The sequence below is a fragment of the Carettochelys insculpta genome, chromosome 29, assembly GCF_033958435.1.
Source record: "Carettochelys insculpta isolate YL-2023 chromosome 29, ASM3395843v1, whole genome shotgun sequence".
Taxonomy (NCBI): Eukaryota; Metazoa; Chordata; order Testudines; family Carettochelyidae; genus Carettochelys; species Carettochelys insculpta.
In genome coordinates, this window is record NC_134165.1 from 2,477,596 (window position 1) to 2,505,505 (window position 27,910).

General features: G+C 60.5%; 1 protein-coding gene across 1 annotated transcript in view; it reads left to right on the top strand.

Annotated features, from left to right (window-relative positions):
• The window catches only part of CACNA1A (calcium voltage-gated channel subunit alpha1 A), a 163,363-nt gene that overhangs the window by 73,353 nt on the left and 62,100 nt on the right, over positions 1 to 27,910 (top strand). Inside the window, exons 7-24 of the mRNA XM_074979743.1 lie at positions 1,777 to 1,880; positions 2,553 to 2,668; positions 3,455 to 3,511; positions 3,858 to 3,947; positions 5,786 to 5,995; positions 6,945 to 7,057; positions 7,836 to 7,948; positions 8,470 to 8,601; positions 8,861 to 8,933; positions 9,247 to 9,364; positions 13,940 to 14,007; positions 15,908 to 16,014; positions 16,346 to 17,185; positions 17,770 to 18,227; positions 21,047 to 21,185; positions 21,614 to 21,743; positions 23,942 to 24,001; positions 24,458 to 24,564. Coding sequence (XP_074835844.1) covers positions 1,777 to 1,880; positions 2,553 to 2,668; positions 3,455 to 3,511; positions 3,858 to 3,947; positions 5,786 to 5,995; positions 6,945 to 7,057; positions 7,836 to 7,948; positions 8,470 to 8,601; positions 8,861 to 8,933; positions 9,247 to 9,364; positions 13,940 to 14,007; positions 15,908 to 16,014; positions 16,346 to 17,185; positions 17,770 to 18,227; positions 21,047 to 21,185; positions 21,614 to 21,743; positions 23,942 to 24,001; positions 24,458 to 24,564 — 3,035 coding nt within the window. The remainder of the gene's footprint in view (positions 1 to 1,776; positions 1,881 to 2,552; positions 2,669 to 3,454; positions 3,512 to 3,857; positions 3,948 to 5,785; positions 5,996 to 6,944; positions 7,058 to 7,835; positions 7,949 to 8,469; positions 8,602 to 8,860; positions 8,934 to 9,246; positions 9,365 to 13,939; positions 14,008 to 15,907; positions 16,015 to 16,345; positions 17,186 to 17,769; positions 18,228 to 21,046; positions 21,186 to 21,613; positions 21,744 to 23,941; positions 24,002 to 24,457; positions 24,565 to 27,910) is intronic.

Here is a 27,910-nt window from a genome sequence, read left to right on the forward strand (position 1 = left end):
GAGGAGCTGCTGTGGGGGAGCCGGGACCCTGGACCCAACTTGGGGCTTGCTGAGTCTGCCCCAGCCAGTTACGAGAGCCTGGGCTCTGTAGAAGCTCTCAGGCCCCCACCCGGCTCCTCCCCAGGCCCTGCTGTGACTGGCTCCCCTCTGCCGCACGCCAGGCTCTGGTTCCAAGGCGCAGCCGGCAGCCTGCCGCCCGCGCCCTTCCTTAGCCTATATTTAGCAGCGAGAAATGGGGACAAGGAATCTTTCGTGGCTCAGGGAGCAGCGCTCACAAAGCTCCAGCCCCGGGCCTCACAGAGAGGCCAGTCGAGAGAAGGGTCCATTAGCACCTTCCCTGGAGCAAACCGGTGACCTGCCGCTAATGGCGGCATTCGCGGCGCATGTGGGGTGCAGCCGAGTTCCCTCGGAGCTCCTGGGGCAGCGGCTGCGGGAGGGGGCGGTGGTTTGTCTGCCAGCGGCAGTTCGTGCCAGGCTCTTGGTGGCAAGTGTGAGCTAGGGGGCGGGGCAGGCTCCGTAGGGCCCAGCCCTCACCCTGGGAGGAGTGTGGGGACGTCAGCTGGGTGTGTTACCCTCACCCTCCGCCAGAGTGCCCCGGACTGAGGCCCAGGACAGCTCACTGCTCCCCGGGGCCTGTTCTGGCTGTGGCAATTTTGGGGGAGCCCCTGTCTTTGCCAACCCCACGGGTGGCAGCACCTGTCCTACCCACGGTGAGCCAAGCTACCGAGTGGCTGGGAGGGGCTCTTTGTAAGCCCTGTCCCACTCATCCTGGCTCTGCTGGGGCAAAACTGGGCCTTTGTCCCATTGCGTCTTGTCAGCTGATGCCCAGTTTTTCTAAAGCAGTGGGTGTGACCCAGCAGGGTGTGGAGGAGCAATGGCTCTGGGGGCTGGTCCCAGCTGGACATGGCTGAGGGGAGGGAGCTGTATCCACCTGAATGCACCGTGGGGCTGGGGGTGAGCGGCGCAGGCTGGCCCCTGGTGGGGCTGGGGGTGAGCGGCGCAGGCTGGCCGCTGGTGGGGCTGGGGGTGAGCGGCGCAGGCTGGCCCCTGGTGGGGCTGGGGGTGAGCGGCGCAGGCTGGCCCCTGGTGGGGCTGGGGGTGAGCGGCGCAGGCTGGCCCCTGGTGGGGCTGGGGGTGAGCGGCGCAGGCTGGCCCCTGGTGGGGCTGGGGGTGAGCGACGCAGGCTGGCCCCTGGTGGGGCTGGGGGTGAGCGACGCAGGCTGGCCCCTGGTGGGGCTGGGGGTGAGCGACGCAGGCTGGCCCCTGGTGGGGCTGGGGGTGAGCGGCGCAGGCTGGCCCCTGGTGGGGCTGGGGGTGAGCGGCGCAGGCTGGCCCCTGGTGGGGCTGGGGGTGAGCGGCGCAGGCTGGCCCCTGGTGGGGCTGGGGGTGAGCGGCGCAGGCTGGCCGCTGGTGGGGCTGGGGGTGAGCGGCGCAGGCTGGCCCCTGGTGGGGCTGGGGGTCAGTGGCTTAGGGTTGGGGGTCAGCGGCGTGGGCCAAGGAAGGTGAGTGGCACAGGCGGGTGGCGTGGGCCAGCCCCTCATATGGGAAAGGTTCCAGCCAGTGGCTTCTGCCACCCGTGCCCGGGGTGAAGGGGCTTGGGGCTCGTCCCAGGCGGTGCTCTGCTGGGACAGATGGGCAGCCTCAGGTCTCTGGGCAGTGGACTTAGGGGGAGCTGGCCGGCTGCTTGGGTCCGTGGTCAGCAGCCCCTCCCTGGAGGCGAAGGAACAGCCTGGCCCTGGCAGCCGGCGCTGGCTGAGTCACTCCCGTCTCTCACAGAGCAACGATGCCTCAGGGAACACTTGGAACTGGCTGTACTTCATCCCCCTCATCATCATTGGCTCCTTTTTTATGCTGAATCTTGTGCTGGGGGTGCTGTCTGGGTAAGTGCTCCCCCAGCTCACTCACAAGGGCCTGGGACAGTCTGGAGGGAAGATGGGGCACCTGGCTGCTCTTCTAGCTCGAGGGGCAGTTGGGGTCTAGTACCGGGGGTGGGACTCAGGACTCCTGGGCTCTGCCACGGACTTGCTGCAGTAGCTTGGTCAAGTCACTTGTGTGCTGTGTGCCCCGGTTACCCCCTGCAGAGCAGGCAGCTGACAGCGTCCCGCCTTGGAGAGCTGGGAGGTGCAGGGGAGGAGTCCCAGGGTGAGCCCCAGAGGGCTCAGATGAAACCCGAGAGGCCTTAGCCACTGGTACTGTTGGGTTCCCTGGCACGCCCCAGGCATCCTCAGCCAGGCGTGGGCCTGTCTGTGAGCATGGGCACACAGGTAGGTGTGCGTACCTCACACACACACTGTGCATCCATTCAGTGACCCCGTAGGTGCACCTGCACTCCCTACGCTGATGCAAACACACTGCGTAGACACTGGTCACGCATCCAAGAGACGTGGACACGCTTCCCCGTCTCACACGCACGTGCTGTGCTTAACACCGGCTGTCCCTCAGGGCATGTTCTTGGGAGAGGAGGGGCCTTCTGTCCTCTCCCCACGACACCCGCCAGCTCAGCTGGGCACAGGGCAGCCCGACAGCCCCTTCGTCTGTTTCGCTGCCCGCAGGGAGTTTGCCAAAGAGCGAGAGCGGGTGGAGAACCGGCGGGCGTTTCTGAAGCTGAGACGGCAGCAGCAGATCGAGAGGGAGCTCACCGGCTACATGGAGTGGATCTCCAAAGCGGGTGAGGACTCCGGCAGCCAGGGTGCTGGTGCTGGGTTGCCTGTCCTCCTCAGCTCCAACGCGCTGGGAGAGCCTGGCAAGTCGCCGCCCCGTCCGGGTCTCTGCCCAGCCAGGGCAGATGCGGTTTCCCTGACTCTGGGAGCGTTTTTCTGTTCCCAGCTCTCCTGTGGCTCCAGGGCCCCGAGCCTCAAAGCTCCTGCCACCCCTTTGGAATCAATGGGAGTGAGGTGCCAAAACACGTCCCTGGGGCTGGCCCAAAGCCCAGCGGGGTCTGATCTGCTGCATTGGGCATCGAGCTCCGAGGTCTGCCCAAAAGCTTGGGCCCCTTTCGGTGAGCCCAGCCTGCCAGTCTGCTCAGCAGGGAGCCCTGGAATCTGGGTGCACTCCATGCGGGCTCCCGGCTCTGATCTGCAATGAAGCAGATCTGCTTTTCCCCTCCACTGCTCTAGGGCAGAGTAATGGGGTCACTGACTGGCTCCTACGGTGAGGGGTGGGTGTCCTGGGGGGAACCCCTCATCCCTTTCTGTATTTCCAGTCGGGCCTCTCCTCCACCCAGTCCTCCACGTCTCGCTAGAGCCTTCTAGCCAGGACGCCGCCTCCTATGTGTCCTGCAGAGGGTTGCCCCAGAGCAGGGTTCCTTTGGCCACATGTCCTCTTTCTGAGCCCCTGCAGCCCTGGACCGTGGCAGAGCCAGCCCGGCCTCTTCCCCGCCCAGCTTGAGAAGGGCGCCCCAGAATGTTGGGGGCACCTTTGTGGCCTAGATTAATTCCCAGCTCTTTGCCCTCAGAAGAAGTGATCCTAGCGGAGGATGAGACCGAGGACGACCAGAGGCTCCCATTTGATGGTAAGCCATATGACCCTGAGTGGCCAGTGGCTCTGGCACTTTAACGCACAGCCTCACTGATGGTGACTGTCCAGGGGCTAGCCTGAGGGCCCAGGTGCTGCCCACCTGTCCCTGGTCCATGCAGCTCCACAGACAGAAAAAGAGTAGTGAAATTCTGGTGCAGCCCCATCAGCGTGGGAGAGGGATGCTGGCTAGGGGCAGGGAGAGCTGCTGGAAGCAGGGCAGGGTCCCTGTCGGGGAGCTGCCCATCCAGCTGGGGCGCTGTATCTTCCCAGGAGGGCCAGGGTCCCACTGGGAAACCCAAAGGATAATGCCTGTTTCTCTTGCCATGTTTCTATTGTTGGAGCTCTGCGGAGAGCCACCATCAAGAAGAGCAAGACAGACCTGTTGAACCCAGAGGAAGCAGATGATCAGCTGGCCGACATCTCCTCAGTGGGTAGGGCTGCAGCCTTGTGCCTCTTGGGAGGACAGAACCTGTCCGCCACTGTACCGCTTCCCAGGGCCATGAGTCACCTCATAGTGTTAGGGATTCCTGTCTGCCCCTGCATTGGTTCAGCTCCCCAGAACCACCACTCTCCAGGCCCCTCGCTCGGTCTGCACTGCTTAGTGCTAGGCGCATGCTGACCCCCAGGTCCCCCAAGCACCCCTGTTCCACTAAACACGCACGCAGCTCGGGGATCAGCTCTTCCAAAAGGAACTGGGCGCGCCAGACACCGCTCAGTCTCGCCCCTTTGCTGAACGTGCTTTGATGCACACAGTGAAACTGAGAAGAGTATCACCAGCGAATGGTTAGGTTATGGCCAAGTGGTTAAGGAGTTGGACTTGAAGTCCAACAGGGTTTCCCTGAGCAGGTTCATATCTTTGTCTCTGCGAATTGCCTGGGGTGGTGGTAGAATCTCCATCACTGGAGATATTCAAGAGCAGGTTGGATAAATATCTAACAGGCATGATAGAGTTGGTGCTTGGTCCTGTGGTGAGGGCAGGAGACTGGGCTTCATGACCTCTTGAGACCCCTTCCCGTTCTAGGACTCTCTGTCTGAAACAGAATCCAAGCGCACTTTGTAGTGATTAACCATGCCTGGCAGAGCGCTCCTCTGTCTCTTCTAGATCCCCCAGTTTTCAAACAGTTTGGGTGAGACCTTTTCTCAGAAGATCAAGCTGGTGGCTGACTATTGCTTTAATTGGTGAGGACTAACAAGGGGTTGTCTAGTTTGAGAAGTTCGCTGCCTGACCCCGAGCTCCTGCTGGATTTGGGTTGGCTGTTAATTTGCATTTTGCTCAGACTGTAATTGGGCATCAGTTGTAAACCAGACAGTTTGCAGTTTGTATGTGCCTGGCTGGTGATAGAAGGATCTCCTTCCCCCACCTGGCCAGCTAACAGGAGAATGTGGGTCACCCTTTGGTGACCTGCCTTACCTTGCAGACTGAGGGAAGATCTGTTCTGAGTACATGTGCATCGATCTTCGCATATTCGCGAGAGGATTATGAGCATGACACAGGTTTTCTGTAGTGACCTCACGTGACCCCTCTTAGGCGCACACAGGGATCCCTGTGCCCCATGTCCCCGGACCCTGCGCCCCATCTGCAGTCAGACCTGACTCATTCGGCAGGGAGAACAGAAGGTTTGTCAGGCCACAGGGACACAGCATAGAACAGACTTGTCAGCACAGAAGCTGGAAGCCGTCAGTGCCATCCGTCTTGGGAGAGGGACCCAGGGGGGTCCCCAATCCAGGGCCCTGGCCCCACTTCAGACTGCCCCATGCCATAGCCCAGTTCCAATTCAAACCAGCCAGGCCCCTCCCCCCTCTCCTGTCCTGTTTCCCAGGGAAGAAAGGTGTCACCTGGTTGCCTATGTAACAAACTTCATGGAGGGTCAGTGTGTAGGGTGAGAAGTCACCCCACTGAAACTCCCCTCGCCAATAGGCACTGATGTTGTGCCTGGGGAAACCGAGGCACAAAGCTCAGGTTATTGCAGGACAGTGGGAGACACACACAATCTAACCGCTGCATCACACCCGAACCGCTCCTGGGCCCTCTGCGCTCGCATCCGGAGGCCTCGCTGCCACGCAAGCTGCCGTTTCCCTTTGGTGCAGGGTCCTTCTCTCACTGCCCCGCAGAGGGGTGGGGAGGAACTCGGCCCCCGTAAGAGCCCTGAGATCCTGCGTCTGGGTGCCACCTCACTCAGCCAGGGGTGCTGGGAGAGTCAGCCCAGCGACCCGCCCCCTCTGACACCCGCTCCAGGCTGCTCCTCACCCTCTGCTCTCCCCTCGGCAGGTTCGCCCTTCGCTCGAGCCAGCATCAAAAGTGCCAAGCTGGAAAACTCCACCTTTTTTCACAAACGGGAGAGGAGGATGCGTTTCTACATCCGCCGCATGGTCAAAACTCAGGCCTTTTACTGGACAGTCCTCAGTCTGGTAGCACTCAACACCTTGTGTGTTGCTATAGTACACTACAGCCAGCCAGATTGGCTATCCGACTTCCTCTGTGAGTCCAGTACCAGCGCCGCTTCTCTCCCGCAGGTCGCTCGGCTCCAGGGTCCTCCCTTTAAGGGCTGCTGCACCCCAGCCCTGGGTGGGGTCCTCATTCCACCCCCCTGGGAGGTGTTAGTCAGCTGCTGCGCCTCCCCTCAGTGTGGGCTGCTTCCCAGCGCTGGGTGACAGATGTCTGCCACACCCCCCGCACTGTGGCTTCGTGGGGGAACAGACAGTCTGCCTCTGCGAGCGTCTAGCAGGTGGCAAAGCTCTCTGTGAGCCTGTGGCATGAGGCTGTGTCACAGACTGTGGGGGGCCCTGGCCCTTGCACCCCATCTGCAGTCCCATGTGACTCCCATTCAGCGGGGAGAACAGAAGATTTATTAGTTGACTGGGACACAGCATAGAACAGACTTGGCGCACAGGAACCAGAAGCCGTCAGTACAGTCCAACCCTGGCAGAGGGGCCCAGAGGGGGTCCCCGAGCTGGGGCCCTGGCCCCACTTCCTCCCTCTCCAGCCAGAGGAGACTGCCCCATTCAATAGCCCAGTTCCAAGTCCAACCAGCCAGGCCCCTCCTCTGTCCTGTGTCCCAGCGAACAAAGGTGTCACCTGGTTGCCTAGGTTACAAATGGGATGAGGGCCGTGAGGTAGGTGTGAGAAGTCATTACGCCAAAACTCTCATCACCAACTACTCACTGATGCTGTGCCTAGGGAAACTGAGGCACCCACCCTGGGTTACTACAGGACAGTGGAACACACACACTGTAACCGGGGGTAAAACCCTCTCACGCCCCATTCATCAAAGGGTGCTCTAGAATGGAGGAGATTACTCGGGTGACAGTCAATGGGCAGATGAATTTCTGGGTTTCTGTTAGTGCAGAGAGCAGTGGGACGGGAGGGAGGGTGCTGCCTGGGAGGTCTGGGCAGGTCTGAGCTCCCCCACCCTCTCTCTCCCCCACAGACTATGCAGAATTCATTTTCTTAGGACTCTTTATGTCCGAAATGTTTATAAAAATGTACGGGCTCGGAACGCGGCCTTACTTTCACTCATCCTTCAACTGCTTCGACTGCGCTGTAAGTCTGCACCCCCTTGCCTGCCCGGGGCCAGTGGGGGGTGGCTGGGCTTGCTTGCACCCCTTAAACCAAGAGAAGCTTCAGCAGGCCAGATTCTGGTTTCAGTTACACCAGTGTCAGTCTGGAGTAGCTCCATCGGGCCCAATTCTGCTTTCAGCTACACCGGTGTAAATCTGCAGCAGAGCTCCCTTTAAGCTGTGTGCTTGGGCAGCCGTCCAGGAGAGATTCAAATGTCACCCAGATGATTAGCAAAGCACTCAGAGCCGGCAGCCTGTGTTTTTAGTGGTGGTGTACCTCCGCACATACCTTGGTGCACATAACAAAATTTATTCCGTCCATGGTTGGAAAAAATTAGAGGGCACCTTGATCAGGAGCAGCTCCGTTGGATTCTGTGGTTGGTTACAGCAGCGTAAATGCAAAGTAATTTCCTTGATCTTAACTGTACTGGAGTTGGGATGCACAGCAGTGCAGGTGTGATCAGAATCTGGCCCTGCAGTGTGACTGGATTCACACCTGCATGGGGATGGAAGCAGGGTTGTGCTTGTGAGGGCCTGGGTGTAGGGGTAGGGTGGGAGTGCACGCACAGAGGTGAGCATTGGCGGGTGGGTGCCTGCAATCTAATGTCAGGGTGTGTGTATGTGTGAATATACAGCCCGCCCTGAGCATGTGCTCAGCCCATGGGCGTGGTGGGGGTAAGCTGTCAGCTCCGAAGTTCCCTGCACAGCTGAGACCCAGAATCTTTTCTAGGCCGCTAACATGTGCCTGTGTGTCCCGGCAGGTTATCATAGGGAGCATCTTTGAGGTGGTCTGGGCTGTCATGAAACCTGGAACATCCTTTGGAATCAGTGTGTTACGAGCTCTCAGGTTATTGCGTATTTTCAAAATCACAAAGTAAGTTCTTGCTTCTTGTGTCCCCTAAAGTGTGTGTGTGAGTCGTGTGTGGAGTATAGTGCACACATGGGTCTGTGTGTGTGTGTGTGTGTGTGCGTGTGTGTAGTCCTTTATTACAAGTACCATCCCTTATTCTTTCATCTCTGTGCAATAAGATCAGGAGTTGCTAGGTGCTGGAGAAAGCATCAGGAAATACCCCTATTCCTGATTAAGATACAGGGAGGAGACCTGGGGCGGGAGGCTGTGAAACAGTCTCTTGTGTCTGACATACAGTGTTGGCAGCTCTAAGTTACAGCGTGTGCATGAGCCAGTGTCTGCTGGGGAGCATTTACCTTTAGCTGTGCCTAGGTGATGAACATGCACAGGTACATTTGGGTTTGACTCACGCAGCCAGTGAATAACGCAGCCAGAGACGCCGACAGATGCTCGCGTGTGGGCACCTGCCCCCCAACATGTGGGCACCGAGCGGCCAGCTGTCACGCAGTCACACGCTCATGCGTGATTTTGGCCTGTCTCCGCAGGTACTGGGCTTCCCTACGGAACCTGGTGGTGTCTCTCCTGAACTCCATGAAGTCCATCATCAGCTTGCTGTTCCTCCTCTTCCTCTTCATCGTCGTCTTTGCCCTTTTGGGGATGCAGCTCTTTGGGGGCCAGTGAGTAATTGGTGGGGGGCGGTTCTCCAAACCAAGCCCTTGGCCAACCTGTTGCCTTCCCAAGATCCAACAATGAGCTGGTTTCAGCCAGTCCCTGGCCCTGGAGAGGCTGCGCCCAGGAGTCCTGCCCCCTTCCCTACAGCACCTCCTGCTGAGAGCAGACGTTCCCGACTAGCTCTTTTCCCTCTGGTGTGACAAGCAGGTGAGGGTGTGTGAGTAACACGCCTGCCTGTGTTGGTTTGGTGTTTCCCCTGCGCAGGTTCAATTTTGACGATGGGACCCCTCCCACCAACTTTGACACTTTCCCAGCAGCAATAATGACGGTATTTCAGGTATGGGCGCCAGCAGCTCGGGAGACCTGGGGGGCAAGTGGGACGTGGCATCGTGGCGTGAAATTTAGGGGAAAGGCCTTTCCAACAGACAGCCGAAGGGGGAGTGATCTTCATTCACTGTTTTGTCGTGGGCCTCAAAAGAACTCAAATGCCTGCCAAACCCTTTTGGGAGGTGCGGTGTTCCCCAGAGCTCGGAGAGGGTTGCAGCTTTGTCTGCCCCTCTCCATGTTGGTCACTGGGGTGGCACGAGCCCCTGAGTGCTGTCGGAAAGGATTCACCATCTCCTGCAGCACCTTGTGCTTTTCCCTTTCAGATCTTGACTGGTGAAGACTGGAACGCAGTCATGTACGATGGTATCAAATCTCAGGGCGGAGTCAAGCAGGGGATGGTGTATTCGGTCTATTTCATTGTTCTGACCTTGTTCGGTAACTGTATCCTTTGCTTGCCAGGGCAGCTGGCCCCAGGACGGAGGCGCTGGATTCAGTCAAGCTCCTGGGTTCTAACCCTGGCTCAGGGAGTGGAGTGGGGTCTGGTGTTTAGAGCTGGAAGGGTTGGGAATCGGGTTTCCTGGGTTCTGTTCCCATTTCTGCCTCTGACTTATTGTGCTGCTGTGAAGTGATCCTGTGATGGGGTTCTGGGGTCCCCAAAGCTCTGCACCCTGTCCGCAGGCAGGAGAGTCTTTCACTTAGCAGGAGAACAGCGGGTTTATTAGCCGACAGGACACAGCATTGTACAGAGGAGTTAGTACCGCAGGCAGAGACAGCCAGTTTAATTCATGTTGGGGAGAGGAGGCCCCGAGGGGCCCCCAGAGCTGGGGCCTGGCCCCCTTTTTTGTCTCTCTCTCTCTCCCAGCCCAGACTCACTGCTTCCAACTCCCAGTTCCAATTTAAACCCCTCAGGCTCCACCTCCTCCTTTGTCTGCAGTACAAAGGTGTTACCTGGTCATCAAGGTTACCCTCAGCAGGAGCCCCCCACCCTCTGTGAGCCACTTACATACACACAGGTATCCCCCACTCCATCACATCTCTCCCCACTTCCAGACCGAACTGAGCGGGGTCACTCAACTGGTGACCTGGGGAAGTGTGGGGCTCTCCCCTTGTGACAGGGCATCAGCTGTACCCTCTGTTCTCCCCTTGATGTGCACCACCTCCACATCATAGTCCTGCTGGGGGAGGCTCCAAGTTAGGAGCTTGGTTTTGGCCCTTTTTATGCGATGCAGCCGGGCAAGTTCCTTTAGTTCCCTTGGGTTGGTTGGTCTCGCTGCTTTGGCCCCGGTCCGTTAGCCACGTTCTCATGTCGGGCAGGCAGAGCCCATACAGATGCTGCAGCCAATGTCTGGAATTCAGTTACAGTCCAGTAACGGAAGGTACAAATGCTTCCATCCTTGGCATTTAGCCAGACCACCACAATGGCTGTGTGCCTTAGTTTTCCCTTTTATGCCACACAATAGGTTTGGAATGTTCCTCCTTATGTTAGAGGTTGCAAGACTAGTTACAGGGAACAATGGTGACATTTTAGAGTTACAGACTTCTTTAACATACAATTTATGCTTCTACATTAATGTTATTATGTCACATGGCTCTTTCCAAACATTTAGTGCATGGTACAATTCTACAGCTTTTGGGAGCAGCACCCCTTGGTTACAGCAGTTAGCATGAGTAACAGAACAAACCCATTGCAACTGTACATTTACGTTGCTCTTTGGTAGACCACAACTTTTGTGTAACCTCCTTGAGAATCTGGTATTTTGGGGATAAATGGCTGAGGCCTTTTTTAGCACCATCAAGTTTTAATCTTCTCCCTTGCCCCCTGGGGTGGAAATCTGATCTCTCTGGCTGTGCCCTCCCTTCTAACAAGAGCTGGGCCATTGATGATCTCAAGGAGACGGCCCCCTTCCAGCCAGTCTGGAAATTTGCAAACCAAACTGCTTTCTGAGAGTTGTTTTGTGAGTCCCAGACGCAGAATTCACATGAAGGAATTCCTGTTTATCCCAGGCCCACAGCTCCTTTATCCTTCCCCCTCCAACTACTGCCTCCCCGTGGAATTAGAATTGGAGTCCAGTGTGAGAATATAAGTGTTTCTAGCATCTGGAGATGGGGAATTGCTGAACCTCTCCTGCATCCTACAGAGATTGGCTGTGCAGCTGTTTTACTTGGTTCTCACAGGGCTGCTCACATTCCCTGATAGTTTTTACTTTACTTGCACCAGCTTTCAATTCCTGAGAAACTTTTACACTGCCTGCTTTGGACCCTTGCAGAGCACACCCAGTGGTTTTACACTTAGGCAGGTCCTGGCCATCAGGGGCTGAAACAAACTTCTCCCCAGGCAAAGGGCTGCTCTGGCTCTTACAGACATGCACCTTTCCTGTTCACTCTCCTTCACCTCACTCCCATTTTCTGCAGTCCCCACAGACGGGTCAGGAAAAGTTTCAGGGAAATTCTTTTTCTTAAGAGCTTCCCCAAACAATAACTCACCCCTGTCTGCCTCCACGGGGGCACTGCTCCCTTGAGCCACAACCAGCTCCTGGGTTTCACCTACACCCAGGATCACTTCTGGCCCATTAGGCAGATTCCCATGTAATCCCCCTCCAGGCAGACAGCCAGTACCACCGGACAGAAGGTTAGGATCCCTTTCCTCCCTTTTGCTACCAGCTCCTTTATCTTCATTAGTCAGCGTAACTCCATTGCCCGTCTGTTCTTGTGTCCTGGTGAGAGGATGACTCTGGTAGGACAGAGTCCTCTCACCCCCTCCCAGTAACACCTCAGCATCAGGCAAAGAACAAGTACCAGAATCGTCTGGTCTCTGGGATTTCCTGATGATCCTAACTGGATTAGACCAAGTTAAAGCATCATCCCCCCTGAGAGACACAGAGGCAGGCCCACTTCCCATCTGGGCTTCAGCTGCCCTCAGATCCAGCTCTGGGATCTTGGCTCCATCTTGAGCCCCCACAGGCTCAGGCAAAGGATTCACTTCCCCAGAAGCAGAAGCACTTTTCTTGCACCAAGGACTAGTGTCCTTAGCAGGGACACCACTGCCCATCCCAGAGCCATTCCCTCTGCTCCAGCCCCCATGGCTGGATTCAGAGTCACACCTGGAATGCTCTTTTCTGGTGGTTCCTTCTCCAGCCACCCCAGGCTGGTGAATCTTCCTCAGACAATGGGCTAGTTTCCTTATTGGCACCTTTTCCAAATGCAGGCTCTGCTCTCTCCCCAGGCTGCTGCTGCTGCTGTTCAACACAGACAGACAATGGGAGACACTTTCTCCTTTCTCCCAGTCCCCCGGCTGGTCTCCACACACACACAGAAGGTGGAGCAGCTTCTCTCAGAGACAACTTGCCATTCCCAGTGGATCAGCTGCTTTCCTGCACAGACACACAGGCACCTTCCTCGGCCCAGGCCTGGAAAACTCTCCGCAGGTCTGTCTTGGCCACTAGTAGATGATGGGTTGGAATGGCTCCTTCCCTCCTTGAGCTGAGGCAGGCCACTCGGTTCAGAGCTCCAGGCAGTCCAGGGTTCCCTGCCCCGATCCGGGCTCACCTCTGCAGGATTTTTCTTAACCCTCAGTTCTGCCACTGCACATCCACGCTGCCTTGTCCAGCTTCTTTAATCTTGATTTGGTTTCCAGGTGCTGCCACTTCACAGCGGAGTTGCTCAGCATGGTTGCAGGCTTTTAGGCTGATGCCCTCTGCACCCCACAATTTCTGGAAGAATCCCTTCAGTGTGCCAGGCTTCTTGCGGGTCACAAGCTGCCTGGGGTTAGGCCGTAGGCCCCTCTGCCCTCTGGGACCGACTCCAACAGACTCCTAGCGGAACCCCTTCTTCAGTGTGACACCCGCTCTCAGGGACCACGAGCACCCTGTCTTGGGAAGGACTCATTCAGCGTCAGCCTCCTCAGGGGTCACTTGTTCCTGGGGGTTGGGCTCTCGGCCCCTCCACCTTCTGGGACCGACTCCAACAGATTCCCAGGAGTAACCCCTCCTCGGGTGTGACACCCCCTCTCGAGGACCACAACCGCAGTTGCTTGGGTTCGGCCGCAGGACCCTCCGCCTTGGGGAACTGCACCTCACTGCCCTTCAGCACACCTGGGTCTCGCAGGCCCCACTTCTTCCGGGGCCCCGGTCACTTACTACTGGATGCTCCATCCTCGGGGTGCAGAACATCCCACTCCTGACACCAGTGTGATGGGGTTCTGGGGTCCCCAAAGCTCTGCACCCTGTCCGCAGGCAGGAGAGTCTCTCACTCAGCAGGAGAACAGCGGGTTTATTAGCCGACAGGACACAGCATTGTACAGAGGAGTTAGTACCGCAGGCAGAGACAGCCAGTTCAATTCATGTTGGGGAGAGGAGGCCCCGAGGGGCCCCCAGAGCTGGGGCCTGGCCCCCTTTTTTGTCTCTCTCTCTCTCCCAGCCCAGACTCACTGCTTCCAACTCCCAGTTCCAATTTAAACCCCTCAGGCTCCACCTCCTCCTTTGTCTGCAGTACAAAGGTGTTACCTGGTCATCAAGGTTACCCTCAGCAGGAGCCCCCCACCCTCTGTGAGCCACTTACATACACACAGGTATCCCCCACTCCATCACAGATCCCTTCTCCCGGTGTGCCCTCATCTGTTAAGTCAGGATAATGGCGACCTTTCCCTCAACAGCGGGATGTCCCGGCGCGGTGGACACCTGGGAAGAAGTGGTTTGGGCTTCTCCGAAGGGTGGCAGAGTGTTATTTTGGGGCTCGGATGACCCAGTGGTGGGCGCATTAGAAAAATCTACCTGTCCTGATAGGCAAAGGGAAGAGAGCTCTTCAGAGGCCAGATGCAGCTGAGGCGGTGCCCTTGGTACACTGGGACAGTCCTTGGCTGGATGACCTGCAAGTAAACCCCGAGTGCCAGAGAGCACCTCCTGTGCATCACCTGGGGAGGGGCTGAAAGCCAGGTGTGGCGTGAGCTGTGGCCGGGCCGGCTGCCCTTGGCCTTGGAGGTGCTTGGAGCTGGCAGCTCTGCCTTGACTGCCTGACCAGATACCCTGCTGAACGTGTTTTTGGCTATCGCCGTGGATAACTTGGCCAATGCGCAGGAGCTCACCAAGGTGGGGGCTGCTTCCCTGGCCTCCCTGCCAGGGTGATTGGGACACGGGGCGGATCAGGGCTCGGAGAGCTCAGCGTGGCCCTAACGAGGTGCCTTCAGAGGCCATTAGGGAGCGTCCTGGTGGCTGAAATGTGAGCAGCACCCTGGCCACAGCTGAGCGGTGGGCTTGTGGCTGAGGTGCTAGCACTGCTCCTTGCAACAGCTCTGCTGGAGCCTGGAAGGCCGAGGGCGGGCGGAGGCACTGTGACAGCCTGGTGAGACTTGGTGCTCCAAGCTGGCTCCTTCTGGGGCTTCGTTGCCTCCTGTTCCGCTCCAGCTTTCTTCCCCACTCGCTTTTTCTGCCTTTCCAGCCAAGGAACCGCCCGGGCCTTTGGCTCTTGGGGCTGTCTTGATAATCTGCCCTCACCTGTTTCCTCCCCGGCTCCGGGCCTTTGTCAGAGCCCTGGTTCCCTCACGCAATAAGAGAAACGCTCTCCCTGGCCTGCGCTCAGCCCCAGCCGTCCCTTCATTCTGGGGAGAGGCTGACCACGCATCACTCCCTGGAGTTCATGGCAGGGGTGGCACCAGGACTTCTCAGCTGTGTGTCATAGTGCCTATACTGCTAGCACCTGAGGGTGTTGTATTCCAAGTGGTTCTCATTCTCCTCTGAAGCAGGGGTCTCAGACTCCACTTACCTTAGAGCCTGTGCCAGTCCTCAGATCCTTCCAACAGGCCAGCGGCTCCCTTCTCCGACAGGCCTCGTCTCCACACATTTCCCCTCCCTGCGTGCGTCCCCTGTCCCCGCCGGCTGTCCCCAGGCGATTTAACCCTCTCCTCAAGGGGCCCCCGCCCCACCACTGCAGCACGGTGCGGTTAAAGCGGCCTCCAGCTGCTGGGTGTGTGCCACGGCTGGCATGTCCATGTGGCTGGGGAGGAGGTGTGCGCAGAGCTGTTCCGTCCGTAGGACGGTTCAGTGCAGCCACCCTGGGCCCCACGGCAGCTGCCCCAGCCGTCCTGTGGATGAGATGGTCCCCCAGAGTCAGGTTAGCCTCTGGGCCCCTGCGTGGGCTGGGACCAGCATCAGAGGTCGGCCCCCCAACGCAGCAGTGGGAGCCATGGGGGAGCGGAAGTATAAAGCAACCTCTGTTCCACTCGGCCACCACCTCCCAGCCAGTCTGCGCTGGGCCTGGCCCTTCCCACCGCCGCAGTGAGGGGCGGTGGCCGGGGAGGCATGGGAGAGGCTGTTGCGTTGCTCTGCTTCCTCACGCGATGAATCCAACCCCTGCCCCAGGCCCCCCACCACATCCTTGGGAGGGGCCTCAGGGGAAGGCGTGTGATGATGGGAGGCGGGGGCACAGCAAGGGCTGGACTTGGGGGAAGGGTGCCCCCACCCCAGGGCTGCAGGGCCGCCAGCAGCCGTGTGTGGGCCGGATTGCGGCAGTGCTCGGCCATGAGTCTGACACCTCTGGTCTGCCGCAAGCGAGACCAGCTGCAGCTGGAGACGGGACACTGACCCGGGCGGACCAGACCTCCGAGGGGGCACAGGGAATCCTGGGTCTAAATGCCAGGCTGGGGCCCTGCCCAGGCTCATGTGCTTGGGGGTCTCCAGATCTGGGGCAGGAAGGAGTCGCCCTCCGGGTTTCCTCTGTGAAGCGGGGAGCCCACTGGGGTCACCCAGGCTCATCTTGCCGAATCCATTGCTGCACCCAGTTGGCCCTGGAGGGCTGGGGTACTTCGGTCTAATCCCAGGTGCTGCGCTCACTGCGTGAGCCTGGGCACGGGCGGGGGTGCTGTCCTAGCCAGGAGTGGGGCTGGAGGAGAGGCGCTGGCTGGGGTGAGCTACGTCCCTACTGGTTCTGTCCCCAAAGGGGGTAGGAATCTGGAGGGGCTGGTGGCCTCCAATGCTCCTCTCTGCCTTGCAGGACGAACAAGAAGAGGAGGAGGTGGCCAACCAAAAACTTGCACTACAGAAGGCCAAGGAGGTGGCAGAAGTGAGCCCCCTGTCTGCAGCCAACATGTCTATAGCGGTGTAAGTGCCGGCGGCTGGCGCAGGAACCGGAGCCCTTGGGTCCTCTTGGTCCAGGGTTCTGTCTCTGAGCACGGGGTGCTGGGCCTCAGCACTGGCTCATGTTGCCGGATCAGCTCCCAGCACAGCTGGAGACAGACTACTCGGAGCTGGGGAGCACTGTGGGGACCGGGGCAGGGGCGCTGGCTGCAGGGGGAGCTCCCAGGTGGTCCAGTCCCAGCCCCTCCCAGCAAGAGGCGCTGGGGGACCGGGGCGGGGCGCTGGGTGTGGCTGGGGAGGAAGAACAGGTCAATTCTAAAGGTGTTTCAAGAATCTGTCCCTGTTTCGGCTTCAGGAAAGAGCAGCAGAAGAACCAAAAATCCTCCAAGTCTGTGTGGGAGCAGCGAACGAGCGAGATGCGGAAGCACAACCTGCTGGCGAGCCGGGAAGCCCTGTACAACGAGCTGGACCCCGAGGACCGATGGAAGGTGACCTACGCCCGGGCCATGCGGCCTGACATCAAGACCCACTTGGACCGGCCGCTGGTGGTGGACCCTCAGGAGAACCGCAACAACAACACCAACAAGACCCGGCCCAGCGAGCCGTCCCTGGAGCAGCGCTTCAGCCAGCAGCGGGCGGAGGACTTCCTGCGCAAGCAGGCCCGCTACCACGAGCGCGTGCGGGACTTCAGCAGCTCCCGCAGCTCCGAGCAGCCCGACGCGGAGGAGCCCCGCCGGCAGCGCGGCGGGAGCAAAGAGGCCGACGTGAACCAGGACGGCGCCTACCGAGAGCTGGCCTATCCCAGCCAGGGCCCCGAGAGCAGCCAGGAGCAGGGCTACCGGGACAGCGCCTCGGAGCGAATCAAAGCCGTCGACCCCCACCGCAGGCACCAGCACCGGCAAGGGGGCGGCAAAGAGAGTCGCAGCGGGTCGCCCCGCACGGCCGAGGGTGACCGGGATCACCGGCGGCACCGGGCTCACCGCCGGATGGGGGAGGAAGGCGGCGGGGGCCGGGAGGAAGGCGGCAAGGCGGAGCGGCGGCTGCGGCACAGGGAAGGCAGCCGGCCCTCCCGCGGGGACGTGGAGGCAGAGCAGCCCGAGGGGGAGCGACGCCGGCGCCACCGGCACACCGCGCAGTCCACCTATGATGCCAACAGCAAGAGGGACGACAAGGAGAGGCGGCACCGGCGCAGGAAGTGAGTGCGGAGGCCTGGGTGCGGGGTGGGAGGTCTGCCCCCAGCCCTCCAGCTGCCAGGGCTTGGGCTGGGCGGGGGGGCGCTGTTGAGAGAACAGGGAGCCAGATCCGCTGGGGGGGTCATTTCAGAGACAGGGCCCCCCTCAGCCGGCAATGGGCACCGGGCTGGGGCTGGGGAGGGGGCGGAGGAGGGACCAAGGAGCTGGGAAAAAGGCAGCAAGGGATGGAGTCAGCTCCCTGCCCACTAGTGGGGATATATCAGCTCTCAGGCCAGGGCCGTCTGCCTCCCCTTTCTGCTGGTCTGCTTGGCCGCATCCTCCTGCCGCTCGGCCCTCCGGGAACTGGGCTGAGAGCCAAGAGCTCACTCTGCAGGGGCCAGTGCACAGCGGGTGGTTGGTCATTGACCTGCAGTGCCCACCGCCAGGGCAGGTCGGAGCTGACGGCCCCTGGCGGGACGAGCATGGGTCCCATTCCCGGATCCCCCACGCCCACATGCCAGCGACAGTTGAGGTGGTTCCAAGGAGAGAGGAGGCCTCCTGCTCCCTGACTCTGAGCGGGTGTTTTTTCTTTGGCTTCCTGCTGCAGAGAGAACCAAGGCCCCAGCCCAGTGCCCGGCCCAAACCTCTCCACCACCCGGCCGATCCAGCAGGACATGGGGCGCCGCGAGCCGCAGGTGGCAGAGGATATAGACAACATGAAGAACAACAAACTGGCCACCACGGAGCCCCCTAACCCCCACAATGCCAGCCACCTCCCCAGCCCAGCCAAGGTGGGACACCATGGCAACTGCATGGCCGCCCGGGCACCCCACAACCTGCCTGGCACCGTGGGCCAGCCACCTCCCTTCTCCCAGAACGCTGCCAACCGCCAGGCACCCAGCAACCCTCCCCAGCCCGGGCTCCCAAAAGCCCCTGAGAACAGCCTTATAGTCACCAACCCCAGCACCCAGAACAACCCAGCCAAGGCTGCCAAGAAGCCAGAGCACACCACGGTGGATATCCCGGCCACCTTCACGCCCCCCATCAACAACACTGTCGTACAAGGTAGGCACTGGAGGGGGTGGAACTGGAGGCGCAGTGGGGCAGAGCTGGAGCCACCCCAGTGTGAGCCCTGGGGGATGTGGCACTGCTTAGTGCAGCACTTTTCAAACTTTCTGAGCTAGTTCTGTCCGCCCTCTTTGAGCTACCGTTTTGGCCGTGCCCCTGCCAGCAGCCAGGCGCAAATAGAGCTGCCACCTGGGGGCGTTTTGGGGGGCAGGGGGGAGTGGTGCCTGAGGATGTCTGCGGGCGGAGGCTGCTGGGAGTGGAAATCACTGTGGCCGTGGTGGGTGGTGACACTGCTCCAGAGGCGGGGCGGCCTGCAGAGTAGAGTCAGGGAGCAAATCACACTTCCTCCCCAAATCCCCTGGCCTCCCCGCTCTGCCCCCGAGCCTCCCTCCACGCCTCTCAGGCTGAAAGCCTCTGCCTCAGTGAGGAGGATGGCACAGGTTGAACCTCTCTAATCTGGTTCCCTCAAGACCTGGCTGCTGCTGGCTGAGGGAATTTGCTGGACCACGGGAGGTCTGTATTGTCTACAACATTAGCAACGCTTCCTCTGCTGCCTGGCCCCAAGAAGACTTTGAGGGGTAACTTACAACTAAATAACAGCACAGAACCCTGAGAGCCAGGCCTGGGGGCTGGAAACAGACGTTATGGAACTGCGGGAAACCTGGCCACAGCCGCGATAAGTGGTCGTCCAGCTAATTAAAATGGTGCCAGATTAGGGATGTCACTGGGGGAGGGATTCCAGACTAGAGGGGTTCAACCTTTAATAAGTAGCCCGGCTTCGGAAGGGGCAGTGAGCTCCTCTCTGAAGTGCCATCTCCAAACTCCCTTCTTGTTGGGCTCTGAGCACTGGTGGGGCAGGCAAGTACCACCGCAGCCCAGCCCAATGCTCCGGCCGCAGTGAGCAGGGGAGTGGGAATGCAGCATTAAATGGACCCACAAGCCAGGCTGGCTCTGCCCTGCTCCTGGGTGTCTGAAAAGTCAGTTACTCCATGCGGCTACCGGCCTGTTGAGCTTTCCGTGTCCAGAGCTCAGGGTCGCTCTGTGCAGCACCGCCCCCTTCCCCGGCAACCACCGCTCAGAGGCCCTTGCAAGAACAGCCTGGGCTGTGCAGCTCGCTGAGATTCCCTCGGCCTCCCTGGCAGGCTGCCCTCGCTTGGGGCTCCTCGGCTTGCTCCCGCACCAGCTGCAGATGGCCTTGGGCCTCACCAGAGCTGTGGGCCAAGGGGAGACAAAGGTTGAGGCTCACGTCCCTCAGACAGGTCTCCAGACCCCAGCAGAGATTGGCTAAGTCTGCCCCGGATACCCCCAGGTGCGAAGTGTGGGAGTGAGGTCAGTGGGGGGGTCTCTCCTGAGATTTGAGGCTGGACCCATTTGGGCAAGGGGGATAGGGGCTTGTGCACCAGGTGAGACCCCCAGGAAACAATGCAGCTGCAAAGCTCAGCCATGGACAGAGCCCGGGGCCAGTCGGGTGGGTCAGAGCCCTGAGTGGGGCCAGAGAATTCTGTCTAATGCTGGCCTGTGGGTCTGGCTCACGTGCTCAGCCTGGCCGGGTCAATGCTGGAGAAAGGATTTTCCCTGCTTCTGATTGGCAGGGGCTTTTAGGGACTGTGACGGGGAGTCGCCCACCTCTGCTGCATGGGGCAGGGGCCACCGGCTGAGTCCCTCTGTGCAGCTCCCGGCCCTTGCTGAGGCTCCAGCATGCAAATGCCTCGTCTCTCCTGTTCGCTGCCTGCGCCCACCATGGGACAGGCTCTTGGGGCCTGACGTCCTGGGGCAGTCTGTGGTGCCGCTCGGGGGGCCGGGCTGTGAGGACTGTCCGTCACCCAGGCTGCAGTGACTCTCTGCAGGCTGGTCTGCAGTGACCATTGCTGGCCTGTACCTGCTGCACTGGTGGAGCTGGGTGACCTTAAGGGCCCATCTCGCCTCAAGCTCTGACGGGAATTGTGACCACGTCCTGCTGCTCGGGGTCGCCTGGGGACACCCTGTGTATGTGCATGGCCGTCCGTCCATCCCCCCATTTGGCCCTGTGTGTCTGTCTGTTCCGAAGATGCAGTGTGGTGTGTGTGTCCGTTCCCAAGGCCTGTGTGTGTGTGTTTGTCCATCCGTCCCTCCCCCACATGCTACGTGTCCATCTGTCCCCGAAGCACTTGCTGTGTTTGTGCATGTGTGTCCCTGAGGCTGTGTTTGTGTTTCCCTGGCCCTTCCCCAAGGCTCTGTGTGTGTGTGTGTGTGTGTGTGTGTGTGGTGTGTGTGTGTGTGTACACCCCCAGGGGCACTTGTGTATGTCTATCCCTGATGCACTGTGTGTGTGTGTGTGTGCGTGTGTGTGTGTACCCGCGCGCATCACTGAGTTGCTGGGTCTGTCTGTCTGTCCCAGTGGCACTGTCTGTGCGTCTGTCCCCACGACGCTCTGTGGGGTGTGTGTGTCTGTGTCTGTCTGTCCCTGTGGCACTTTGTGCGTGTCCATTCCCCAGGTGCCGTGTGTGCGTCTGTGTGTGCCTGTGTGTCCCGGAGGCACTGGGTGTGTGTGACTCACCTGAGGAGGGCTCAGGAGCTCTCTGGCTGCAGCACATGGGGGAGGCAGGCTGAAGCCCATGTTCAGGAGCCATGGAGAGTGGCCAAGGGGACACCCAGCAGCCAGGCTCCCCATCAGTGGCACTAGTGTCCAGGCATCTCTGCTGGGCCTAGGTGTCCCTGCCCAGGCCACCAGGAGTGACAGGAGCTGCCTGCCGGCTGCAGAACAGCAGCGTCCGTGCCCAGTCCCGGGGTCCCAGGGCAGAGCTGACCACATCACCTCCTCCTCCTTCCCCCTGCAGTGAATAAAAACGCCAACCCCGACCCGCTGCCGAAGAAGGAGGAGGAGAAGAAGGAGGAGGAGGACGGCGACCAGGAGGAGAACGGACCCAAGCCCATGGTTCCCTACAGCTCCATGTTCATCCTCTCCACCACCAACCCGTGAGTACCGCTCGCATCGGGGCGGGAGCTGAGTCCTCCAGTGCCCGGGGGCCGAGGGTGGGCACTGCCGGGGTCCCCCGGGCTGTTAGTGCCAGTCACCCCGTGGTGAGGGAAGGAGGCCAGTGGGCATCCTGCCCTCCTGTGCATGGGTTCCCTGCTTCGCTCTGACAACAGAGCATCTGGCCTGTGGGGCCAGGGGAACCCCCTCGCAGGGACTTGCTAGCCAGGTGCATTGTGGGGGTTTCTCCCTATTCTGAAGCATCAGGTGTTGGCCATGACTGGGGGCTGGCTCTTGGCTGTGTGGACTGTGGTCCTGATGTGATGCGGCAAGGGGCAGGCTGCTGGCCCAGAGGGTCCCACTGGGGGGCTGCTGACCCTGGAGCCGAGCCCCAGCCCTGAGCGCCTCGTGCTGTCCTTGCATGGCCCAGGTTCCGCAGGCTCTGCCATTACATCGTGAACCTGCGCTACTTCGAGATGTGCATCCTAATGGTGATCGCCATGAGCAGCATCGCACTGGCTGCCGAGGACCCCGTGCAGCCCAACGCCCCCCGCAACAACGTAAGTCCGGCTGCCGAGCCAGGGCGGAGGGTGTCCAGTCTGAGCCCTCCGGGCTGGTCGTGACCAGACGTCAGCCGGTCAGTGGGTCCAGGCTCTTCAGACCATCTTCTAGGTGCTTATGGCACAGTCGGCAAATCCCAGGTTCCTTGTCGGCAGGCTCAGGAGAGAGGCCGAGGGCTGAACAGGCCACAGAGACTAACCAAGCTCAGGAGAGCCCTAGAGCACTTCCTCGGGGACGGGCTGGAGCCAGGCTGGGCAGGGAGGGTGTCCCCAGCCCCTGTTTGCCGGGACTGGGCGAGTGGGGAGGGATCACTTGATTCCCGCTGGGGCACCTGGCGTTGGCCACTGTCGGGAGACCTGGGGTCTGGCCCAGCCTGGCCACTGTTGTGTTCTTAATGCCCCAAGAGGGGTGTCCGCAGCGGGGCCGAGGCATGCTGAGGGGTGGCACGGGAGAGGAGTTTGCTCGGCTGCCACAAAGGCAGCCTCTCCGGGGGCCAAGCTTGTCACATCCCACAGGGTGAACCTGACGCTGCAAGCTAGCGCCAGCGCCCAGAGCGACCAGGCAGCAGGCTGCTCCGCGGCCACCCTCAGCACCAGCCCCTTCCCCAAACGAAGCCCCAGGCCTCTGCCCTTCCTCTGGCTTTTGTGCAGCACTGCAGCTGTGTTAGGCGGGAGGGCACCGGAGCGAGAGCCCCATAAATCACCACCTGCTCTCCCGGCAGCTGACACTGCAGTTTCCTCTCCAGCGGCGCTGGCCAGCTCCCCGCGTGCCCGCCGGGGAGAGCAGAGTGAAAGAATCAGAGCAGCATCCCCAGCGGGCTCAGCCAAGTCCTGCACATTCTCCGCCCTCTCCGTCCCTGCATGCAGCCTCCGGGGCCCTGGTGACAAGCAGGCAGGTCTCCAAAGGAGGGCTCCCATCGCCCTCTATCAGCTGACCCCAAGCAGTGGCTCTGCCTAGCGCTAGTACGTCGCCCCCTCTGAGGTGGGGCACAGCAGCTGTTCACCAGCCAGGCGGTCGCACTGCCCAGGGGTCACTCGTGCGCCATGGAAGTTCAGCCCTGTCGGGGGTGGGTGGGATGACGCAGCTGCTGCTGAACAGTGTCACGGAGTGGGGGGGCACCAGGCCCTGCACCTCATCACAGGCTGACGTGACTCTCACTCAGCCTGGGGAGCAGACGGGTTATGAGGCGATGGGCCCAGCGCAGAACAGACTGGTCGGCACAGACACGAGAAGCCGTCAGTACCATCCGACTTGGGAAAAGGGGCCCGGGGGGTCCCCGAGCCAGGCCCTGGCCTCCCTCCTCCCTCTCCAGCCAGCCCAGACTGCCCCACTCACCAGCCCATTTCCAGTTGCAACCCGCCAGGCCCCTCCTTCCGCCTCTGTCCTCTTTCCTGGGGAAGAAAGGAGTCACCTGGTTGCCATGGTTACAAAGAGCCGGGAGGGCCATTGAATAAGTGTGAGAAATCATCACACGGAAACTCTCCTCTCCACTAGGTGCTCATGTTGCTGTGCCTAGGGAAACTGAGGCACACACACGGGTTCCTGCGGGACAGCAAGAAACACATGCAGCCTAACCAGGGGGCTGAAACCGTCACCGTCCCCACTTCTCCACCAACAGCCGCGCCCCCAGGCAGCACACAGTGATGGGTGGGAGGGAGAGAGGACCCCCTTCTCCGACCTTCACTGCAGGGGCGTTGGAGGGCGATGAACAGGGAGTCTGAGTAGGGCACTGGGACTGTCCCCAGACCTGTGCTGGGAATGGCCGCAGGTCACATCCACCCCACGAGTTTGAGCAGGGACCCTAATGGCGTGAGAGGTGAACGCCCACCCTGCGGAAGAGGGATGGGAGAAATGGAGAGTGGCCACCAGAGACCCGCGGGGGGTGCAGCACCTGAGCCCCCAGGTCCCGCTCTGCACCGGGAGGCCAGGGACTGGGGGCACAGGGGTTGGGAATCTGGGACACGGACTTCTGCGCCGTGAGCCTGGTGGGTCTGACCGCCTCCCCAGCATCTGCATAGACGCTGCCTGGCCCCCTTGGGCCCGGCTCAGCCAGGGATCCCCCACTGGCTAGGCCAGGCCCCAGCTGCAGCGTGGTGGTTGTGGCAGCGTCTCCTGTCCCGCGGTGCAAGCAAGGGGAGCCAGCGGGTGTGTGCTTCTCTCTGGTCCATGCTGAGCCCCTCCCTCTCGCCTCCCGAAGGTTCTGCGCTATTTTGACTACGTCTTCACGGGCGTCTTCACCTTCGAGATGGTCATTAAGGTGAGTCGGGGCCTGGGCTGCACCACGGAAAAGGCAGATTTACCCACAGAGCTCTGAGGAGCGGGGAGCTGGGGACCAAGTTCCCCTCTGTGCCAGTGGGGTGCTCTGCAGTGACGTGCTCGCCTCTGGGTTAGTTGGCATTACGCTGGGGTGGAGGACATTGCCCCTTAAAGCCCACGTGTGGGTGGCTGCTGTGTGCCTCCTCTCCCTCCCTCTGGGGAGTAGAACAGGTCTGGCTCCTGCTCGACTCAGGAGACCTGGTCTGAGCCCTCCTGAGTCACAGGCTGACACTGTGCCTCAGTTGCCCTCTCTGGAAGAAGGAAGCTGACGGGCTGGCCCTGCTCCACCGTGGGCCTGGGGACCGGGACTGAGCAGAGGCAGGCGTGATTGGGAAGGGGAACAGCCTTTTCCCCCCATCCCAGCTGACCCTCTGCTTGCGCTTTGCTTCTGCCGCAGATGGTTGACCTGGGGCTGGTTCTCCACCAAGGGGCCTATTTCCGGGACCTGTGGAACATCCTGGATTTCATCGTGGTCAGTGGCGCTCTGGTGGCCTTCGCCTTCACGTGAGTGTCCCACAGGAGCCCTCTCCCCTGTGCTCCTCCCCAGACACAGCTCCCAGTGGGGGGACCCCACTTTGCTCGTTGCATGACAGGGCACCCCCCCTTCTCTGCCACCTCCCGGATAACCACAGAGCATGCCTGGGATGGCAGCACACCCTCCCTGCCCGCTTGGGAGGCCCCTAGCATGTGGAGCTACTCCCAAGTGCCAGGCCATCCTTCTAGCTGAGCAGGCCCCACAGCCAAGGCCTCATCCGCAGGGCCTGAGGAGCGGGGACCCCAAACAGGAACGCCCCAAACGGGAGCCCCAGGTCAAGCCCAGCAGCATTGTACCCTGGGGCGTTACCCCTATTCGGAGAAAAGGTTTCACTGTGCGTCAGAGCCCAGCAGGAGCGGCTCCGTAAATCTAGAGCCTCCAGTGCAGGCCTGGAGCCCAGCAGTTAGCTCAGGGTGGCTCCTAGCTCTTTCCCAGCTCTGGGGGGGATGTGTGGTCCAGGGGCTGGAGCAGGGGGGCGGCAGTTGAGGAGCCAGGGCCCCTGGGTTCCATTGTTGGCTCTGGGAGTGGAGTGTGACCCTCCGGTTCTCTTTCCCAGCTCTCTGCCTGTCCGGCTGGAGAAGGCTGGGCCCTGCCGGGCTGGGGAAGGCTGGGCCCTGTACTTTGTGGGGTGCTGGGCGCAGCCATGCCCAGCAGGCCGTAAAGCCAGGCCATCCAGGCTCCTTCAGTGGGTCAGCAACCGAGTTCCCAGGCCTGGTTTGCTCGACCCACAAGCAGTTTCCAGCCCTTGATGAAGCCAGGCACAAGAGGGAGCAAATGGTTGGGGTCACATGTGGTTATTACAGGGGGTGGGGGAAGGTGTGGAAATGGGCACCTGGTCCTCTCGAGCCCCCCATGGCACCTCCAAGTGGCAAGCTGCCCTGCTGCCCCACAGCCCCCTGCTGCAGGGAACAGCCTGTTGAGTCAGCTGGGCTGCTGGGAGCCTGGCAAGGGTGCAGGAAGAGTGGGCGTCACTGAAGGAACCAGCTCCCAGAGGGGCTGGATGAGCCAGCTGGCTGCACCCCCAGAATGTGCATTCCCTGCTCCCCACTTCCCCCCACCTGCATGGTGCTGCCCCACCGAGCGACCTTCCCCCTGCATGGGCTGGGCTGGCAGGCTCGGGGGCTTCCCCTGTCCTTCCCGACCCTCTTTGTGGAGCTGGGCAAACTCCTGTGGTCACTGGACAAGTCTTGTCTCCCAGTGCTAGGCCTGCGGACCAGCCGGGCTAGGGCATTTGAAACCACCTTCTCACACGGAGGCTGGTTTGGGCACAGCCGTCTGGTGGCCTGTGTTTCTGAGGAGTCTGAGGGCCCTCAGTGGGACCAGAGACATGGCCCAGCATCGCCAGCAGCCTTAACTGGGCTCCTCATTGGCAAAGAGGCTAAAAGCGGCCCCAAAGCTGAGCTCACAGGAGAGCTTGGCCCTTTGGGGCAGGCCTGGGAGCATGTTAGCCTGGCAGGAAGTGGAGGGCGTGTAGCCGGTGCGGCCAGGCAGATCAGGAGACGGCTGTCTCCAGGCCCATTCATCATCAGTGACTCAGAGACACCTTCCCAGCTGGTACCACTGGGCACTGCCAGCTTTCAACCCAGGGATCTCTGTACGTCCCCAGGCTTCAGGGTCTCCTCTAGCCCCTGGGAAACCTAGGGGGCACAGGGCGGGTGTGTGGGAAGCTCAGGCCATGAATGCCGTGTGCCTGCCCAGGACTAGCAGCTGAGGTTGTGGGGGCAGAGAGGGGAGCACCTGGTTCCCCTCCCTAGAGTCGCACCGCTGAGCTGGAGTGACACCTGGGCAAGTGAGCGTCAGGGTCATCCATAGCTTTGTGCCTTGGACCCTTGGCCTAGCTTGGCTGGAGGGAGAGGGCTGTGGGGCAGGCTCAGCCCCCCAGCAGAGAAGGAGAGAGGGCAGAGGAAGGTGTGCCCCAGTCAGTGTGCACCCTCCAAAGCCTGGAGACCAGAGAGCTCTCCCCACCACCTGCCTCTCCGAGGGTGTGGTGACATCACAGGCGGACGCCGTAGCAGGGGCGCGGCAGGGCTGTGCAGTTTGGGAGAGCAGCGTGTCTTTGGGGGAGTCGTGACCCATTCCTCATTTAACCCGCCGAGGGGCAGCTGCGGCTGAAGGGAAGAATGGGTTTTAAAGGGTTAACCAAGCCCTGCCGTGGGTGGGGATCTTTCCTGGTCCGTTTGCTCCCCCTGCCAGAGAGGCTTCTCCTGCACGGACTGAATCCACCTGCCTCTCCTCCCAAAGAGCGGTCTCAGCTTCCCTCTCCCAGCCCCTCTGCCCGCCCGGTTTGTGTCACCCTGTTTGGTGTCTGTGTTGTACGATTTCATCACTACGCTACCACCCGTGTAGGCGTCAGCGTCGGTGACATGAGAGGGATCGGTAGCGGTGTTCTGCTGCGTTGCATTACTCCCTCGCGGGGGCGTACGCCTGCCTGTGGAGGGATGATGCCATGACTGGCATCTCTGCCACAAGCTGCTGTGAGCACAAGTCTTCTGAGCTGGGCTGGTGACAGGAGGCCTGAGGAAAAGAGCCCTGATGGCTGCGCTGGGGCTGGCCTGATCCTCCTTCCACATGGCCAGAAACCCAGGGTCCCTTCACTCCAGCCAGCGTAGTTACACCAACATGACCGAGAGCAGAGGCTGTGCCCCCCGCAGGCTGAAAGCTGGGATCAATCAACACAGCAGCACTGAAGTCAATGCAGCTCCACTGATTTAGATCACCCTCAATTCATTTCATATCACTTCACCGGGAGCTTGGCCTGAGTAAGGAGTGAGTAAACCTGGAGCAGAGCATGAGTAAGCCTGGCGGCCTTCATTCAGTTTGCTCACTTGTCCTCGACTTCCCTAGTAGTTTGATCTCAGTGAGGGAAGGCCCTGAGTAAGGAAGGTGTGACCTCCAGGGAACAGAGGAGTAAACCCTGAGGATTTGTTCCTCCGCTCACAGTTTAAAGGCTCAGTCACCTGCAGGAAATCCCCCAGCTGTTGGACAGCGCCATGTTTGGTACCAGAGTCTCTCTCCAGCCTTGGCTTGACTTTCAGGTTCTGCTGACACCAGTATCCTTACCTTGCTCTGCCCAGCTGGGTCCATCTCCTGGCTGGGAGCTGCCACGGCAGGAGCGTGGGAAGCCCTGAGCTGGGGGTGCCAGAGCAGCGCTGGTGTGGGGCCAGCCGACCTGGCGGCTTTGGCTGGGATGTGTCTCGTCTGTGCTCTCGGATTGTCTCTCACTTCTTGTCTTTCCCCTTTCACTGCCACCTGACACAGGAGCAGCTCACGGTAACGTTTCTCACTTGCTCTATCCATTCTGTCTATGTTCTCTTT